Below are 20,752 nucleotides of genomic sequence, written 5' to 3'. Positions count from 1 at the left end.
ATGGAATAAAGCTGGGATTATAATATCATTACGTTTTGTTGACTGTTTTGTATAAAAATCTTGGAATAAGACCGTTTAAAAATAGAATTTGTTGTGTGATAATAATAGTCCGCGCTATTGTAGGCTGTATGAGACGGCGCGTGCGCAATGGGCTGCCCCGACTTTCCCGCTACTTTCTGGGCCGTAGATACCTAGCTGCCCGCGCTGGGGATATCATACTCCGAAAATGAATTACCCTGTAATGGCTTGCAAACCCTTGTACTTGCGAGAGAGACGGCAAATAACCAAATCAATTGTAGAAATATAACAACTCGAGCGATTGGTGTCATAATACAGGGTTTTCCAATAAGAGGTGTTACGTCTTGTTGAAAATAAACGTTGTCCAGATCAATACCATCCAATTCCGGCCATAAAAAATCATTAATCATCTCTCGATAATCCATTCACCGTAACTGTTGCTCCAGCCTCATTACAGAAAAAGTAAGGTCCAATGACTCCGCCGGACCATAAACCGCACCAAATAGTCATACGTTGAGGATAAAGAGGCTTTACAAAAATAACTCTTGGGTTTTCCGAGCCCCAGATCTGACAATTTTGCTTGTTGACGAAGCCACCGAAGTGGAAATGGGCCTCATCACTCAAGATGATTTGCATTTGATTCACTCAAGTGAATTTTAATAATTTCAATGCGTTGTTGAAGCGTATATCGTTCAATTTTTATCAATGGCGTAGTTTCTACTTGTCAAATGTTAAAAAATGACAGCTTCAAAAGTAACATCTACCGAAATAGCGGGCTATTCAAGATAACATCTCTTATTGGAAAACCCTGCATATATTATGCAAATTTACCATATTAATAATTAATACCATTTGAGTGGTTAACTTAAGGATTCCATTCCGCAAAATATTAATATTTAAACAAATAAAATTGCTCACTGCAGTTTAAAGCCAATAAATCTGTCTAGATTTCACCGTTCTCATATTTTTAGATTTTATAAATTTTGTACATTATGGCAAAGCTCGAAACATTTTGTAAACTCGCAATAATATGCTAAAAATTGAAATTTCGAAACTATGCATGGTTGTCCGGACTAATGAAGATAATACATTGTAATTAATTAAAGTATATTGACAGACAAAAGGCAAAGACATTCAACTACCAATGTCAATATTTGCCTGATTGAGGATTTTGCGTGCATTTTCAACTGGTTTTGAAAAAATCATACGAATGGATTTTTATACTTCGGATGTGAAAACATTAAATAATAACATGTATTTTCAGCTCGTGAAGTCGCTGTGATAAAATGTTTTATGGTATTAAATTTATTGAAATTAAATCGATATTTAAAACATATTACTTGATATTATTAAACTATTTCTCGTGGTTATACCTATGAATTTGACGATACAGTATTGTTATTTAAAACATATGATTCGATTATGGTTATATGAATTTGACGATACAGTATTGTTATTTAAAACCATATTTTAAACATATTATTCGATTATGGTTATATGAATTTGACAATACAGTATTGATATTTAAAACCATATTATTCGATTATGGTTATATGAATTTTAAGATACAGTATTGTTATTTAAAACATATTATTCGATTATGGTTATATGAATTTGACGATACAGTGTTCTTATTTAAAACCATATTTAAAACATATTATTCGATGACGGTTATATGAATTTGGCGATATAGTATTGTTATTTAAAACATATTATTCGATTATGGTTATATGAATTTGACGATACAGTGTTCTTATTTAAAACCATATTTAAAACATATTATTCGATGACGGTTATATGAATTTGACGATTCAGTGTTGTTATTTAAAACCATATTTAAAACATATTATTCGATTACGGTTATATGAATTTGAATTAATTTCAAACTAGGTAAATTATGTAGCAACTAAAACTGAAACTTATTGTGATTTGTCGTAGGTCGAGAGGTAGTCGGTATACAAAAGTAACAGGTTCTTGTTCTTATCCCGGAATGAGCAAATAAATGTAATTAAATTGTGTTATTTCGTATTTATAATTATCGCCTTGGTGAAAAGACCACCATTCAGAATTGAAGCCTTGTTTGAAATGGCCCAGGCCGTGTTTGGGGAGCAGATTTGTATACCTATGTACCTCCCCACAATCTCCTTCACCTCTTCACTACTTCACAACATAACCCAATTTTGAGATTGATACAGTCTCACTAATTTTCAGTTATCAGGGCGCAGTTTCAATCAATCAGATGTGATCTGTGGAATCTATTCCATTCGGCTTTACAATGTTTAAAATTTCCCCAATCGTGGGGATTTTCCCAACACTTGCCACCCCGCCTAAGGGTAAATCACGATTCGCGAGCGATATTCAGTTTCCCTACCCCCTGTGCCTCTCTCCCAGTCTAGCTCTTTCCCGTTCAGTGTTCTCGTCCAGTATTCAGTAGCCGACGCAGCTTACGATGCGACGGTCGCCCGGGAAATGTCTTAGCGCCGTCGAAAATGGACAGCATCCGCGATCGTCTGCAGAACGTCGAACTCTTGCCGCTCAAGTCGGCCCTAGTCAACGGCAATAACGCCAACAATAACATCAACAACAACGGTCAAAATGGCGGTAACAGCGATAACTCCAGCTTCCAAAATGCGAACGCAAACCATCCGTCCACGGCGAGCCTGTTCGAATATACCTTCCTGTCAAAACGAGCTACCGCATCGAAAAGGTAAACAAATTCACATAATTATCTATTAAATGCAATGTTAAAGTCCATTAAAAAATACCCGTAGCGCAAATGATGAGCTACGTCACGCATTGAAAAAAAACTCGTTTAATTATTTTGTTGTTATTGTTTTTAAATTGACTCCGTACGAGAGGACCTGGGGGAAGTCATTTTCATTAAGGCCCGTGTGTATTTTGAAAATTTGAACCTCTGTGAATTGAATTTGGGTTTTGAATAGACTTGTGGCAGATGAAAGCACAGAGGCCGGCAGTCCCGTTCGCATGTGGCAAAAGTCAACCATATTTATTCGTGGACTAAAAAAAAGATGAAAGAAAATATTTAAAAAGAATAAAAGTTTTTATTTTTTTTGTAGAAAGTTCAAACTTTGTAGTGTGAAGTTACAAAAATTAATTTAACTACTTTGACATTGTTTTAAACCACTATTTATGAAAAAAAAATTAATTCAATAATGTAAAATAGAATTTGTGTCACAGAATTTGGAAAAATCGTCAATTTTAAAGTTAATTTACAAGATCTGTGAAACTTCTATTCGAATTTTGTTGTTACAAAATTTTTGGACAGTGACTTCACTGACCTAAAATAATAACAGAACTTGAATAGAACATTCATTGAACTTGAAAAAATAACTAGGAAATTTGATGAATTATTCAAATTATTTTAAACAAATGGTTGTAAAACTAGCGCAGACCCGTGAAAATTCATGGGATATTATAATTGTTGGATTGATAACTGCATGTTAGCTAAAAAGCGCAGAAACTCTAAAAATCACGAAATCTTAATTTCTTGTCAAAATTAACAATGAGAAATTCAAACAAAAAATACAAATTTCAAATATAGAATCAAAATAATTTTCTTATAAAAATATATGTAGGTACTATTATCGCTGAATTCTTGACACAATCAGTTAGTTTTTAGAAAATGACACATATTTTGAAAAATAATCCGAGTTCATTTGAAACAGAGTTACAATCACTCACAGACAAAAGTATATTTCATGATACAGAAAAGGAAAATTGCCCGATTTAAACGGGTTTCTGAAGCACGGTGGAGAGATGATTCCTTCCTGTGACAACTCACTCTTTTTTCTGTTACACATTATTATGTTTCAATCATTTATTGATAAACGAGTAATGCTTTGTTCACAAGCCCAAACGAAACCATGATAGCTTTAAACTATGAAAACATAATACCTGGTTTAATAAGAGAATAACATTTGTGTGTGGTTGACGTTTGTCACATGAGAACGGGTCGCTTCTACGACTCGTTCTTGTGTTCAACAGCTTGGCTGTGGATTTATTGTTCGGCCTCTGTATTTTCTCCCCTAAAAAGTCCTCAATATTAATGTACAAAGATGACATAGTATAGTGAAATTATTTCCCTCGGAGCCTCTTTTTGTGGAGTTGATATAAAAATAAAAGTAAGTTTAGTTATTATAGCACACATATTAGTTACAACATATGTTAGATTAGATTTTTTTTAGAAACTAGCTGACAAATAACCAGAGTTGCTCGGTGTTATAAGTAACGTTTTCAAGTTGTGAATTCTAAAATAGGTAGGTACCTGATAACTGAGTCTATTTTTGGAAATAATAAGTGGAAATTATATATATATATTTTTTTTTTACAATTTTTTTATATAAGATAATGTGTCCTTACTGGGGTACCCCGTTCTAAGGTCACATTGTACATGGTTATGTGTTTGAAATAGTATAAGTACATAATATATGTTAAAATACTACATAGAAAATTAAAAAACAATATTTAGAGAAAAATAAAACATAATACAAGCTTTAGTCTTTGTAGGGTTGCAAAATTATATCTATATTCTTCCTTATATTAAACTAAAGAATTGAAAAATTTGACTTTTAACAAGTGTTTGTTTCACTTGATCGTGCCATGTATTCCTCGGGCGTCCCCGACTTCCACCATTCACTAATTTAAACCACATTGTAGGTATTAAAAAACTACATTATATCGACATTTATTCGATTCCGTATCTCATTCCAGTATAGAGATAATGCGTCGATAAAAGTCTTCCTCGGGCGTCCTTGACTTCTTCTATCATTAAAAATACTCTCTAAACAGTCCTGATACTAATAAGAAAAAAAACTTTGAAATTTCTATGGTCTATACACAAACAAAGAAATATTAAATCTAGTCTATACGAGTATGGATCCCTTGAAATTCGATTTCAATTTTCTTTAGGTATCTAAATATAAATGGTACACTCTTAAATGCAAATAAAAAACTTGGTGTTCTCTCTTTCTAAAACTATTTATTTCTTGTATCTGACCATAACAGAAAAGCAGATAGAAGAAGTTATTTTGTGGGAGTCATTTTGGTGATTTCATGCCACATATGGCTGTAAGTGATTCGACGGATATTAATGTTTCGTGCCGAATACCGCATTACATACCCGTGGGATTATAAGTACATAAATGTTGAATTGAACTGCTGCAGTCATAAGTTATAATTAGTCGCAACGGCAATGTTTCAAGTATCCGTATATGTGTTCCACTTGCAACGGAAATATGTATACGTTTATGTGTTCCACTTGCAACGGAAATATGTATTCGTTTATGTGTTCCACTTGCAACGGAAATATGTATACGTTTATATCCTCCACTTGCAACGGAAATATATATACGTTTATGTGTTCCACTTGCAACGGAAATATATATACGTTTATGTGTTCCACTTGCAACAGAAATATGTATACGTTTATGTGTTCCACTTGCATAGAAACAGGACCGATTCCGGCAAAAAAGCAATGTATTTCAATAATTTAATAATAGGACTTTGGTCAGGACTCAGGACTTGCATGCAATTTTATGTACTAGGGATATATCATATTTAGTGCGGTTACAGCGATATTTTCAACCTATCCTTCATTCTATTTATTTATTTACCAACAGACTTAACAGACCAATTTACAATATACTCGTAAGCTTACAAAATAGGTAAATTATGGTATATGAAAGCAAATACAAAATACAGAGATAAACAATACAGTTACAAGTCAAGTCAAGACCTCGCTAAAATTCATAATAATAATTATATGTCTCTACTTTTTGCTTGGTGATGGACAAAAACCATTTAAACTTATACCAAAAAAATCAATCTCTTGTCTTGAGTTCAGTCTAAACATTCTATTTCAACATATGGAATGTATTGCATTGCACTACCCCTTCATACATTCTGGAATTAACTCTTATTATTATTATTCTGGACAGTGGTGACTGGTGAATAGTATCCACAATCAATGTCTTGTCTTGAGTTCAGTCTAAACATTATATTTCAAAATATGGAATGTATTGCATTGCACTACCCCTTCATACATTCTGGAATTAACTCTTATTATTATTATTCTGGACAGTGGTGACTGGTGAATAGTATCCAAAATCAATGTCTTGTCTTGTGTTCAGTCTAAACATTCTGGACAGAGGTGAATAGTATCTACAATCAATGTCTTTCTTGTCTTGAGTTCAATCTAAACATTCTGGACAGTGGTGAATAGTATCTACAATCAATGTCTTGTCTTGAGTTCAGTCTTAACATTCTGGACAGTGGTGAATAGTATCCACGATTTGTCGATTGTTGATTGAGGAAAAGCAGCTCATTATTCTTTATATTTCATTATTTCTTCTCCAAGTTGATTACATATTACCTATCTATTTATAAAGGTTTTCCAATAAGAGGTGTTTTTTTTTTTTTTTTTTTTTTTTTTTTTTATTTAGGAGAAAAAACAGATACAGATGTCAATTGACAAGAATATACAAAACATCAACTAGAGAATTTACCTGCATCCAAACTATTTCTCACGAATTAACTTAAACAGCAGTTAAAAACATTTACAAATATTTTGACTTATAAATAGGGGAAAAATATATACATAAGAATATTATTTTACAAATAGAGATATGAAAGAAATGCGCAATATCCTTATAAGAATTTACAAATTATTTTTGAAAAAATTTAGAGAGTAAAACAAAAAAAAAAAATATATATATATATATATAAAAAGATAAACAATGTTAAACAGAAATTAAAAAATATATACATATTTAAACAAGTATGTCTAAGTTTTTTACTGTGAACTTTGTAGGAAAACAGTCTTCATTTTTCTACTAAAAGTAGAAGAATAAGTCAGAGTCCTTGAGGTTTTGGTTCTGATTAAGTGATTCGCACATTCTTCTGATTGGATCCCTGACACCAGCATTTGTACGCGTCCTGCTAATGTGGAATAAGTCGTTAAGCCTTGTTACTCTGGGTGGTACTTTGAAGTTTATTAATTTCAGTAAGTCGGGACAGTCAATAACGTTGTTACAGATTTTATACAGAGTCATGAGATCAAGGTATGTTCGCCGGTTAGATAGAGTGGAGACTTTATAACTCGAGAGCATATTTATGTACCCGCGTTTGGGTGCGCTCATTCTGTAATTGAGGCAACGCAGAAATTTCTTTTGAATACTTTCAATATTTTCTTTATAGATATCGTAAAGTGGATTCCATATGGAGGTGCAGTATTCAAGTTGAGAACGGACCAGAGTGTGGTAAAGAAGAAGATATGTTTCAGGTTTTCGAAATTCACGGCTGTTTCTGATGACAAATCCTAGCATGCTGTAAGCTTTATTCACAATATTATCAATGTGCGCATCGAAGTGGAGTTTGGAATCAAAAAGAACGCCTAGATCTCTTATACAGTAAACGCGCTCGAGTAAATAATTACCAATACAATAATTGTGTTTGATAGCGTTGTGGTTTTTAGTAAAACTTATTTGTTTACATTTATTGTAGCTTAGGTAAATTTTGTTTTCATTGCAAAACGTTTCGAACCTTACTAAGTCGCTATGTATGAGCAGACAATCGTTTAGATTCCGAACAATGGCAAATATTTTTATGTCATCAGCGTATAAAAGATATAAACAATGCACGAAACATTTAGTAACAGTGTTAATAAAAAGAATAAACAACAGCGGACCCAGGATTGACCCCTGAGGCACGCCAGAAGTAACTGGTTCCCATGTAGAAGTGTGTCCTCGTAATGATACGGCTTGTTGTCTTTTTGTTAAATATGAGATAAACCAACGTAATAAATTTCCTCTAATTCCGTTGTACATAATTTTTTTGATAAGAATAAGGTGGTCAACCTTGTCAAAAGCTTTTTTGAAATCGCAATATATTGCATCTACCTGGTGGCCTCGATCCATACTAGTAAATAAGAAATTTGAGTAAATAAGTAAATTACTCATGGTAGATTTGCCTTTTACAAACCCGTGTTGTTGTTCAGTAATTTTGGCAGCAAGCTGGGGATATATATTGTTATGGACAAGTCTTTCCAATAGTTTAGGGATCGCCGAGAGAATGGATATTGGTCTATAGTTTTCCACTCTTTGACGCGAGTCACCCTTGTGGACCGGTATAATATATGCCAACTTCCACCTATCAGGGAAAACTCCATCACTCAGGCATTTATTAAATATTATGGTAAGCGGCACACACAGTGACGACGCAGCAGATCTAAGGAAAAACGCCGGTATTCCATCGTGACCCGCACCCTTGTTTATGTCCATCGATTTTAAACTCGAGTGCACTTCTTTTTCCGTTAGTTTAATTGTGTGAATGTGCGCAAGTCCAGAGTCCTGAACTTCCTCAAGTTGGTCAATGTTAATAATTGGGTCATTGATAGAGGAAGGTTCAAATGTTGACTTAAAGAATTCAGAGAACATATCACAAATTTCCTGGGCATCGTCAGATTTGCGCCCTTCGAAGGACATTGCAGCAGGGTATCCATCAGACGATTTTAATGAGGATATGTATGACCAAAAGCTTTTGATGTTATTTTGAAATGAACTTTCGATGTTGTCAAAAAATAACCTTCGGGTTTCATAAGTCAATTTTTTGTATGTAGCACGTAAGAAGGAAAATTCACGATAATCAGAAAGACCTTTATATGTCTTCCATTTGAGCCAGACTTTATCTTTTTTCCTTGATAACCTAATAAGTTCTGGAGTAAACCATATGGGGAATTTGTCATTTCGTCGTGCCAATACTGGAATAAGCTTATCAATTACATTGTTTATTTTTAAATAGAATCGATCTACTGCTTTTTCGGCTGATAAATTTGCGATTTCAGATAACCAATCAATACAATTAATGTCCTCATTAATCTGAGCATAATTAGCTTTCCTGAAATTGCGCCTACGCTGTATTTTGTTTTTGATTTTTGGTTGAATTACGAAGGATATATCAAATTCAAGGGCTGGGTGGTGTCTATCCTCTGAGATGAGAGGGTTGTTGCTACGTGTAACATTTGTTTCACGACTGTAGAATACGAGGTCTAAGTATTTTTCATTATGGTTAGGTATACAGTTATATTGGAATAAGTCCATCAATGACATTGCTTGAAGCAACGTTTTCGATGCAGCCGTATTTGAGGAGGCGAGACCTTGACTGCTGTTTTCGGAAAATGACCAAGTCAGAGTTGGTAGATTCATATCTCCTAGTACACAAAAAGTATTATTTGGTTGTGATGAATATACAGATTCCAGGTTTTTGGAGAACGTATCATAGACCGTAGGTTGTGAGGCAGGAGGTATGTATACTGCACATATGATTAGATTGAAAGACCTTACCGGAATAGAAATGAAGATTTGTTCGATTTGACCATTTTCCCAGTCATCGAGCCGGGAAGATGCAAGCTCCTTGCGCACTGCTACCAAAACACCGCCTCCATCCATTTTACCAGTGAGTGTACGGTCCCTGTCACGTCGGAATACCGTGTAACGCGAATCTATGAATTCAGCAGTATTTATATTTGCTACAAGCCATGTTTCAACTATAACTATAACGTCGTAGTTATTCGATAATACATTAATTAGTAGCTCCTGGGTTTTGGTCCTAATACCACCACAGTTCTGGTAATAAACGGTTATAGATGATGATGAGATCATTTCACCAGAGTGGGAGTGCCGTTTGACATATTCCACAATCGCACGAGTGATACATTATGCAGGGCATATGAGGCTTCGAAATTACATAAAAAACATAGACTACTTATTAGATCAATGAATGTGAAATATGTTGACATTTTAGAATGTGAATGAATATGTGAGAAACATGGTATTGGTTTAAAGTTATAGGGATATTGCGCGCTAAACAAAAATATAAAGTAGCTTTGAAAGAAACAAATTACAGGATACAGAATACTGTGAGAAAGCGGATACCAAAGACAGCAGTAACATGTTTGTAGTCACATGTTTTGCTGATCATGTGTGATTATCTTTTGAAGGTCTCCCTCACGGCGAATGGTGAAAACCCGAGAGAGATCGTTTCTCTTCGCCAGAATACTGCCGTTCCGCACCCATATGTATTTAAAGCCGTTAGCTATTTATTATAGCCGTTATTTTGAATAGCCCGCTATTTCGGTAGATGTTACTTTTGAAGCTGTCATTTTTTGACATTTGACAAATAAAAACTACGCCATTGATAAAAATGGAACGATACACGCTTCAACAATGCATTGAAATTATTAAAATTCACTTGAGTGAATCAAATGCAAATCAACTTGAGTGATGAGGCCCATTTCCACCTCGGTGGCTTCGTCTACAAGCAAAATTGTCGCATCTGGGGCTCGGAAAACTCAAGAGTTATTGTTGAAAAGCCTCTCTATTCTCAACGTGTGACTGTTTGGTGCGGTTTATGGTCCGGCAAAGTCATTAGACCTTACTTTTTCGAAAATGAGGCTGGAGCAACAGTTACGGTGAATGGATTGCGCTATCGAGAAATGATTAATGATTTTTTATGGCTGGAATTGGATGTTATTAATCTGGACAACGTTTACTTTCAACAAGACGGCGCTACGAGCCACACAAGCAACGAAACCATTGATCTTTCACGATTGAATATCAAAATAACACCTCTTATTGGAAAACCCTGTATTATCGAATGCAGCATGCAATGCAAATCTCTAATTTGGTAGGTGGGTTTAAGTACCGGCGCCCCGAGAACCATTTATTGGATAACCAAAACCTCTGCTATAGATCACCATAAGTGGTTCGCCACGTTTGGTGATTTAGCAGGGGTGCCCGGGTTCATCGGGTGAGGTGTGTTCAGGATACTTTTGCCCACCAGCTGTGTGACGTGCTAGATCGGGAGAGGCTGGTTAGGGAAGAACTTCTGACCTCTCCAACTGTTCTCTCGACCCATCGCCTTGAGCCGCAGCGGGAAGAATACATTCACAAGTCCGTCACTCCTGGATACGCCGATCCCTAGATTCTTTCCCACCCCTCATACCTTTTTTCTTCGCAGAACTTCCTCTCCTTCCTTTCCTTAAAAAAACCCTCCACACAGCATCCCCTAAGACGACATAGGCCCTGAGAGAAATTATTTTCCTTAGGGCCTCCTGTGTGGGCTTAACGTAAAAAAGGGAAAATTCTACATATTACCACATGTTATGCGGGCGATTACTAGAGTCAGAAGTTAAAGTCTGTTTGTACATGTTTGTGCGTTCCCTTTCCGTTTCAAGGTGGTGGCCGTTTTAATGGTTCAGTAAAGATTATTTTTCAAATGTGAAGTCGTGTTAACTTGGACTTTATATTTTTGACAATATCGATAACTACCCGCCTGAAGAATGTTTGAAAAAAGAATTGCCATTGAGATGTAGCGTTTATTCGGACAAATTGTATAATTCCTGTGAAATGTTAGTTCAAATATAATTTTAAAAAGGTAGGGTTTTAAGTACCTACTTACGTCTGGAAGAGATTCGTTTAGGGAAACTAATTTACAATGTTGGCGCTTCAACAAACAAACATTGGCACTCGTGCGCGGTGAATTTAAACGCGGTGAATATAAGACAAATCACTACAACTACATTACCAACCAACTATTATTTGTAGGATTCAACAAAGTTCTGGTATAGATAACGCTTAGTTCTAAATGATATCAGTAAATATATCAATAGTCCCACAAACCTGTTACCTACATAGATCAGTGTTCCGCAAACTTTTTGTGTTCAAGGTACACCGATCAAATCAAGAAATTTTAGAGGTACACCAAAGAAAAAAGCAATATTTATTTATTACTAAAATAAATATACCTAATATGTAAAGATGTTTAGTGAGAAATGTGAGCCTGTTTAACTGAGCACAGGCGTACGAAATTTGAAGAAATCGTTGATAAGGCTGCTCTCATCTCTTCATTGATCGTCCTCGGGCGTTCTCTTTTTTTCGATTTAATAGTAGTGAGAGTTGAAAATACCAATTCGCATAAGTAGGTTTTGGCAAATGGTATAATATTTTCAACAGCACGCTTTGTAAGCAGTGGATACTCATTTTTTTATGCAGCCAAAAATGTGCTAGCTCTACTTTGGAAAATTTTAGTTTTAATGTCCGATCAGTTTTTAACTCCATGAATTCTTCGGTAAAATGTTATCCGAGAGTGGATTTCGTACCCAGTCCATAGGTTGTAGGTCACACTTAGGAAAATAATAGTTCATTTTTCTGCTAATAGCTCCAAGTGTTTCACTATCAAAGCCTGCACTTTGTTTCTGAATCGACAGCCATGACATTTGGAAATAATTCATTACTACCATTGACAGCGTGGTTGATCCATAATACAAACTTAGCGCGAAAGCTTTCAATTTTGTCCGAAGATGTTAAAGTATAAGAATTCCTGTCTTGCATTTTTCTGTTGAGCTCATTTAAATGAGCGAATATCTTCGCTAGATATGCAAGTTTTATTACCCATTCTTCTTTTTTGAACTCAGAAGCAAAATCTGAACCATGGGCCTCTAAAAACGTCTGGGACTGATTTTTTAGCTCGTAAATCCGAAATAGCACTTTTCCGCGAGAAAGCCATCGTACTTTTGTATGAAACAAAAGTGACTGATATTATCTGATCTGCTCCCATTTGCTTTCTTATTATCTTCACAATACCTTGAATATTTTCCGCGGCACACCAACTGATGACCACGGTACACCAGTGTGCCGCGGCACACGTTTTGCGGAACACTGACCTAGATCATGCAACCTATAGGTTAGTGTGTGTGTCTGATAGATGATTGTGTATGTATTGCGGAAGAATGTTACATTTCGTCTTCTGTTCCTAGTTGGTACATGGAATTTAATAAATTTAAAAAGTGAAATGCACTGCGGGCAATTTCAGTCACGAGGCGACTCTGGTTTGGTGTTACGGTGTTTTGAACAAGTGAAAACCTTGTTTTTCGATCCAGGCTGATTTTTAGTGAATAATTATCGAGATTAAATTGGTAGATAGAAGTTATTTCATCGTAGTGGCCTTCTAGTTTGTTCGTATGTAATGTAGTGTTGTTTTTGCAGACTGCTTTCCACTGGCCCCGGCTCCGCCAACCCCTTCAAGAATGAGGAGTTCACCGCCGGGCCCATGGCCGCCCTGGGCTCGGGGCCCCCGCCCTCGCGGCGCCGTGAGGAGCGAGAGGCGCTGCAGAACTTGAGGCGGAGGGTGCCCGCCCACGATCTGCCCCAGCCGCCTGCGCCCCCTTCGCATGACAGCCCGCCTCCGCCGCCTCCCGAACGCAAAGAGATCAAGCCAAGGCTTATGCAGAAGGTGAGTGACACGTTTTTCTTCCAACAACAATATCACGGACTGTTCGCGCAACTATGTGCATCTCCTCCTGTTATCCAATTACCTACCCCTGTCCGACAGTTTTAAATTAAATGTATACGTTAAAAAAGGTACATATTTTTTATGAAACATAAACGTAAGATTTACTTACATAAAAGCGTCAAAACGAAATGGATTATAAACAATGTTCAAAATAAAGGTTAAGAATTATTCAGTTACAAACAACAGTGCTAATTTTTCTACCGAAAATCGGTGCATGCAAACAAACGGAATTTTTACATTGTTGAAGGCCGAACGAAATTCAGACTGTTTGTTCAAAGATTTTACTTGATATATTATTGATTTGATAAGGGTTGTAATAATTGGCGCTAGTTCCTCGGAGCATCTTCCATTGAAATACCGGTAGAACAAGGATTCCAACCTGACAAGTAGGGGAGTCTGTTTCTGAACAGAGTCAATTAATCAAGAATCATTATTAGAATGTCAACATCTTTCTCCGCCTTACGCACTATTTCTGCCTACACACCAAACGCATAACGTTTATTGCAACCGCTTTGTTAGTCCGTACAGTTTAGTCGTAGTTCAGCGACACTCGACACTACACTTTCACGCCATATTTCCCTTTGTTTCTATTATCTAAGGAAGCCATTGATCCACAGCAGTAACAGAACAAGTAACTCGGGGATAATGGCGGCTTTGAGTGCCGATTACTGCCGTGAACTGTAATTAAATTAAATTATCGTTTATTAAAGGTAATTAAATTCGGTACCGTCCCTAATCGGAATCGCAAAGAAACTTGGCAAAATAGCCTCCTCTATTGCCTTTCAAATATTTACAACACTACTTAATCACAATTTTCAAATATTTTGTCAGTTATTTTCCATCGCGTAATTTCGGTAAGAAATTTGTACCTTGGTCTCAAATAAAACCTTTGGAAAATAGGTCAAACCGAGCGATAAATTACAAAAATTTGTTATTTACGTAAATCATGTCCGTATAAGTGGTTAAGTGGTTAGATCAGTGATTCCCAAAGTTGGTGAAAATACCCACAGGGCAGGATGGGTGAATATACCTCGAGGGAAAATGGAAGGTGGTGAAGGGCTACCAGGGGGCGGGGGAAGTCTGAAATGAGGGTAGTAGGAATTTTTTTCAATTTTCCTCATAAATTTAAATTATTCGTAGTTACAGGTAAATCATTTTGAAATCGACGTCAGAATGTATTTGTGCATACCGAGAGAGTAATCAAGTCAAGTTTGGTATCTTAGAAGGGGTAGTCGGGTTCATGGGGTGAGTTTGCCTGGAAGTTGGCGGCTGATACATACGCCCACCAACTGCGTGGCGGGCCGGATCGAGGAAGACTGGTTGAAGACTTTTTGATCTCTCCAGCAGGAATCTCTCGAAACATGGCCTTGCATTGCAGTGCGAGGGATTGATTCATACTTCTGTCACTCCTGGACACATTGACTGCCAGATTCCTATTCACCCCTCATACCTATTTTCTTCCCAGAACTACCTCTTCTAAAAATACCCTGCAAACAATATCCCCAAAGATGACGTAGGCCCTATAAAAATGTGTCGAAATTTCTCATTTTTTAAAATTAGTTTGTAACACTCGCTCGCAGTCCCCTCTTACCCTGCAAATACACATAGAATCTGAGTGCGTAGCAACTTTTATCAAATCAATGTTACATTTAGACGCGATCTGTGCGAGTGTTTTTTTTCATTCTTCAGCTTCCTAACCAAAACAAAATTATTAATAGTTTTTTTTTAATATCCAGTACATACACTACAGAAGCAAGGGTCTCGTTAAAATTATTTAACTGTACATCATTGCGAAAATCGTCCATATTATAAGCCGTTCAATTATTTATAATTATTTAAATTTATTTTTTCTACTTTCACCTGTCTAGGTGTCGAGGTTACATGGTACCTACCTCGGTGATCAATAGTACAGAGGCAAATCTGTAAGAATACCCGTTAGAATTTATTTGCACACACCAATACTATGGAGAGCTTAAAAAAAATCGAACTAGTTTAGAACACCCCCTCCCCTTCTTGTTTTGAAGATCAAGTGGGCAATAAAACTGTAGATTTGTATAAAACTCAAATTACGCCGCCCGCCAGGTTTTTGCCCATCCGCCCGCCTGTCTGCTACAGACATTCTTCTGTATATAAATATAGATAAAATAAATTATTTTTTATTCTTGCAATATTACCTACCATTACACAAGTAAGGGTTTCTTTAAAATGATTTACCTGTACTCAAGGGCGGTCTTTGTTATGTGTATCTGAGCATCGCACTGTATTATTGTCTTCAGTCTTCACATAACTTACAACGACATCTGTAACTCAGTCATCAATATACGAAAGTACGCTGCAGTCATAATTCCCGTAAGACTTCCGGGTAAGCGCAAACGAATCGTGCATATTTAGTACGTGTTGGAGTAGTGCAGATATATAACTCATCCCGTGCACTATCGACGCGAGCGCGAAGCGCCTTGAAGGTAACGGAATTTTGAATGCGTTTGGTTCTTTGGTCATGTGTAATCCAAGGCGTCTTGTAGGAATTCGTTTAGGAATACTAATTTATAATGTTAGCGCTATAACATTCACACGTTTCGCGTGATCTTTGAATTGCGTAGCAGTATTATGTATTCAATTATTTTACAAACGCAACTTTGTGGAATTAATGAATTGCAGTATCTACATTAATTAACTTTCTACACCTATATTAGATGTTAGGTACACTTTAAAAGTAAAATGCCGTTCTGGCAATTTCAGTTACGAGCCGCCTCTGCCTGTACTAGGAACAAAATGTATATAAAATACATTTTTATCACGAGCGAAATGATCTTTACCGAGAATAGATGAGCTGAAAATATCGTGTCGAGCATACACATTGTTTTGTATATGTTGGCGATGTAAAGTCGACTACGGAAATTGGAATTCTTATCTGACAGTCCCGGTGCATAATTTCCTGATGGTGCCATAATATTTACACACGGACGTTGAATAAAACTTTACTTGAAAAGTGGGCGGTAAATAAAATAAGTTTGGGAAATGCTGGGCTGGGCTAGGTGGTGGAATTCTCCTCAAATATTATCTCTACCTACCTGAAAGGCCGTGACCTATTTTGCAATGTTGTTTTCCCCATAAACCTTCAAAATACCTACCATCCACTTCGTAGGTTGTTCCAAATCGCCCTACTTTACTCTGAAAAACAGTTTTATGGCAGCATTCAAGGATTCGTTGAATTGGTTTGAAGGGTTCTTATTCAAGTTTATATTAATTAAACCAAATTCTATTACTAACTACACATAAAAAAAACTAATAATTGACTTTCTTATCGATTTTTTTCAATATTGTGGTACCTACCTGCCAGAATATTTAAATAAAAGAATAGTCATTGAGATAGTGATGTCCACTCGAGTGATTTTTGACATATTATGCAAGTCTGTAAAAACGCTTTGAGCGATCGCTTGTCATAATGCGAAATACGGGATAAACGACGAAATCGTGGTGGATTCATCGGCTTTAAAACGCAGTAAGCAGTTCATATATTTCCATGTAAATATTTGTACGAATGATATTAAATTCAATAAAAATACAGTCGAACTTGGTTATAACGATGACGGCAATAGCGAGTTCACGGTTATAATGAGCAATTTCAAAACGATATTTTAGTTTAGGCTTCTCTTCATAATATAATTGTTGACTGTTGTAACGAGGTCGATTCACTGATATACCGAGCTTATAATTTTGTCAACACAATTTCTGAATACATGAATGGGTCTAAAAAACAGGTCTGAAAAAATAGTTGGGATTTATTCAAGAATTTTTCCCTAAGTAAGTAGTGTCAAACAAAGTGGTGGAAATTTCCTATCCCGTTATGGACGGATTCATTGTTTTATGGCACTACATGTGTAAGATTGTCGGCTATGTGAACCATTGCTCATAAATCAATGCTATTATGCTATGCTATGCTATTCATCGGCAACAATGTAAAATTGTCATAAAGTCATGCGAAATTTGAGCTTCGCAAATTTGTTCCCTTTTTACGTTCTCTTTTGTTTTACAACTCATCGTCAATTTTGTTTTAAAAAAACAATAAATGTTTTTATGTAGGTACCTAGTTACGAGTACCTACATCGCTGCACGGGGTAAATTTATGACAGTAATGCATAACGTTTGTTCAGCAGTGGGGTCGGTTGGCAGCGAAATTAAAGAGTTAAGGCGATGCGCTACGTCGTGTAATATTTTTAATTGAGCCGCTATCAATAACAACCCTTACGTAGATGGCGAAAAGGTTTAAATTCCCGCTTAACACCATCCGCCTGTTTTGATTTATGCAAGAAAAAAAAATGGCCAAAAAGTGCCTTTTATTTTATTTTGTGGATGTTCAGGCATAAATTTTTTTTTTTTTGATCATCTTATAAATAACTTAATTTGCCACATTAACAATAAAATCATAACCGAAAATGGGTTCGTAAGTAGGAGATTTTGAACTTTAAAGCAGTTTTCATAGGACTTATACATTATTTTTTTCGGGGCTTATAAAAAAACTTATTTAAAAAATACTCGATTATTTCAAAAGCCAATATGTATTCTACTTGCAGTGTTTAATTAAAGCATCTGAAACATTTCTAGGCGCTCAATTTTTCAAACCAAAAACACATGATTTTGCATTTCTACGTAAGGCATTGCCTTAAGGTTTCTGTTGAATTTTCTGTTATGCAAACCGGTTCTTCAAATTTGGTTCCATTTAGGATATGCAGTGTAAATTTACCAAAACTCTATAAAAAAATGTTCGCAGCCAGGGTTTTCAAGAATTACCTAAAAAATTTAGATTTTTCTCTATAGCCAAGTGGGCCGTATGAAAGTGAAACGCGGGCTGCAAGAATGGGGCCGCGGGTTGTGCATCACAGGTTTGTAACAAGTAATTTTCTACAGCCGAAAACCAAACCAATCCTGCACACAGTACGCACAAGCTACAGTATAGACAATTTAATGATATTTATCTTGGAAGCCTTGAATCAGGTGAAGATAGTTAGGTATAATGCGTTGATTGTTTTTAAGAGGAAATTGAGATTCGATTAACGGCTGTAAGGAGCAAATTTAGTCGGTCCCCTCGTTATAACCAAGTTTGACTGTATATTAATTAAAAACATATTGAAAATTTTTTATTAAAAATATATTAAAAACGCTCTAGTGGGTAATGGTTTATAATTATGTAGGTTGGATTATAAATACCTACTTACAAATCGTATTAATAAGAGAAAATTAAAAACGTGGGTACTTTTTTGTGCGCTATGTCTACTGTTCACAGAACGTATAAAGAATACGGTACTTGGGTATTCGAGGAATTTAATTAACCATGTATTAGTAAAGACACGCAATATTGTGACATCTGTTGGCCGCGTGCTGAAATACCATAAAACGATTTTAACCAAAAGAAACGTAAAAATATGTATCTTTATGACACGCTTAGCGTAGTTTATGTGCCATGCGGCATTTTTATGAATGTACAGATTACTTTTTTGCGGCAAGTTAGTACGCACGACTACCGCTAGGGGCAAGTCCACCGGTTAGACACACTGAAAACATAAACCGATAGAAATGAGTTGTGGGCGTTTCTGATGTGCCCGGGGAAAGATCAATATTCGCTCACTTCTAGTGAAACTTACATATCGAAATTATGTCTTACAATCAACGGAAGACCAACGTTCAGAATCAACATTCATGGCATCAGCCAAATTCAGCCTTTTGGAACCAGTGATAAGTCTTGAGTGAAAGCGAGATTTCTGCAAGAATACGGTATACAAGGTGTCCGGAAAATGGTGGTGCAAGCGGGAAACTGGTGAATCTACTTCACACTTAGAGTCGATTTTGTAGTGTAACGTTTTTCGATTTGAGCTATCATTCTCGAGTGAATCATGTCCTAAGTTGGATTTTTTATGATAATTTTGAAAAAAAAAACAACGTGTTATAGGGCTATACTAGTAACCGTTTATTGTCTTTTAAAATGCATAGAAGCTTAGACTAAACTTTTTGAAAAAAAGGTAAATACTCAGATTAAAAAAAAAATTGTTTCTTTATCTCTATGTGATGTAGTTTCAGAAGTTTCCCGCTTGTACCACTAGTTTAAAGACTATGTTTTCCGGCTTCTCTTCATTATCACCTGTCATCCGAGATAGTACATAGTGCTAATTATAGTATCTTGATTATTATTCCGCCATCCTAATATTCTAGTAGAAATCTTAAGGCTCCGTTATAAGCATTCAAATTTTTTGATTTTGCGCTCCAAGCGGCGAGAGAAGATTACTTAAGATAGTTTGAAAGGGAGATAATATGTAAATACGAATGAACCTACTTACAATATTCACGCAAGATTTCTTTGGACTGACGTCGATCTGTTCCAAACCTCAAAAACACTGTCATTTACGCATTCGCGTTTTGTTGCTAACTTCACGTAATGTCATTGACGCAGCCTGTTTTTTATTTGCCAATTCAATTGTGCGTCTCGTATTTGCTTTGGTAAAATATTTCTGTTTAAAATATCTCTCCGATAGTGCTGCAATTGGGTATTACTCCTTTTTATAGATTTTATAGATCAATATTTGTCAAATTTCTCGAAAAAACGTCAACAAATTTGCGCATTTTTCATATTGCCGGCGCTATCCTGACTCTATGCTAGTAATCCGATAGCTATTAATACGGCCGGTATAAGCATCCGCAGCAATTATAAGTAACGTTTTCCATTATCCCGACCTTATACGCCCGTATAATATTTATACCACGATTATTAGTATAAGTGTTCACAGGAAATATTATGAATTATTTATCAATAATGTAAGAATTCTGTAGGAGTCTTTATTTTTTCATCTAGGTTTCATATATCATATCATATCTAGTTTATTTATCAGTTGCTTTTCCGTGTTATTGGAAAATGTGCTAAACCTTTGATATCGCGTATGATTGATGGCCGTCTAGAAATTTTTGGCAGCTTTCATTGTAGACATTTTTTAATATCGCGCCCATCAATCAAAATTGTATTATGATTGCGAGATGGTGGCGTGGATGCTAATTACTAGGAGCGTGCTTATAATCTATATATAACAGAAACAAGGGATATTGGCCATTACCCATTATTAGTGTGAAACAATATCTTTAACCCACACTATTGCAAATAGCATTTAAGAAAAGCGCGCCCGCCTTCGTTTCTACCTATCCATCTAACGCAGGGGTTCCCAATAGAGGTGGGTCCTATGAGTACTTTTCGTTACTGGGTACAATGAGTACAGGTACAGAGAAATACCTGGTAAAAATATCGGTGACAAAATACTCAAAAAGTATTTAATACCGACCTGAGGATTGAAAACATAATTCCCCACTAAAAATTTCACAAAAT

At 35.9% G+C, this 20,752-nt stretch overlaps 1 protein-coding gene across 1 annotated transcript in view; it reads left to right on the top strand.

Moving 5' to 3' along the window:
* The first annotated feature begins 2,245 nt into the window (after positions 1-2,245).
* The window catches only part of LOC149414638 (uncharacterized), a 63,819-nt gene continuing 45,312 nt past the window's right edge, over positions 2,246-20,752 (top strand). Inside the window, exons 1-2 of the mRNA XM_089643582.1 lie at positions 2,246-2,725; positions 13,080-13,326. Coding sequence (XP_089499708.1) covers positions 2,508-2,725; positions 13,080-13,326 — 465 coding nt within the window. The 5' untranslated portion in view covers positions 2,246-2,507. The remainder of the gene's footprint in view (positions 2,726-13,079; positions 13,327-20,752) is intronic.

Source organism: Hesperophylax consimilis, chromosome 19 (genome assembly GCF_061612785.1).
Source record: "Hesperophylax consimilis isolate HC1 chromosome 19, BYU_Hcon_1.0, whole genome shotgun sequence".
Classification (NCBI taxonomy): Eukaryota; Metazoa; Arthropoda; class Insecta; order Trichoptera; family Limnephilidae; genus Hesperophylax; species Hesperophylax consimilis.
The sequence above is the reverse complement of the archived record's forward strand: the minus strand, read 5'-3'. Positions and strand labels throughout refer to the sequence as shown.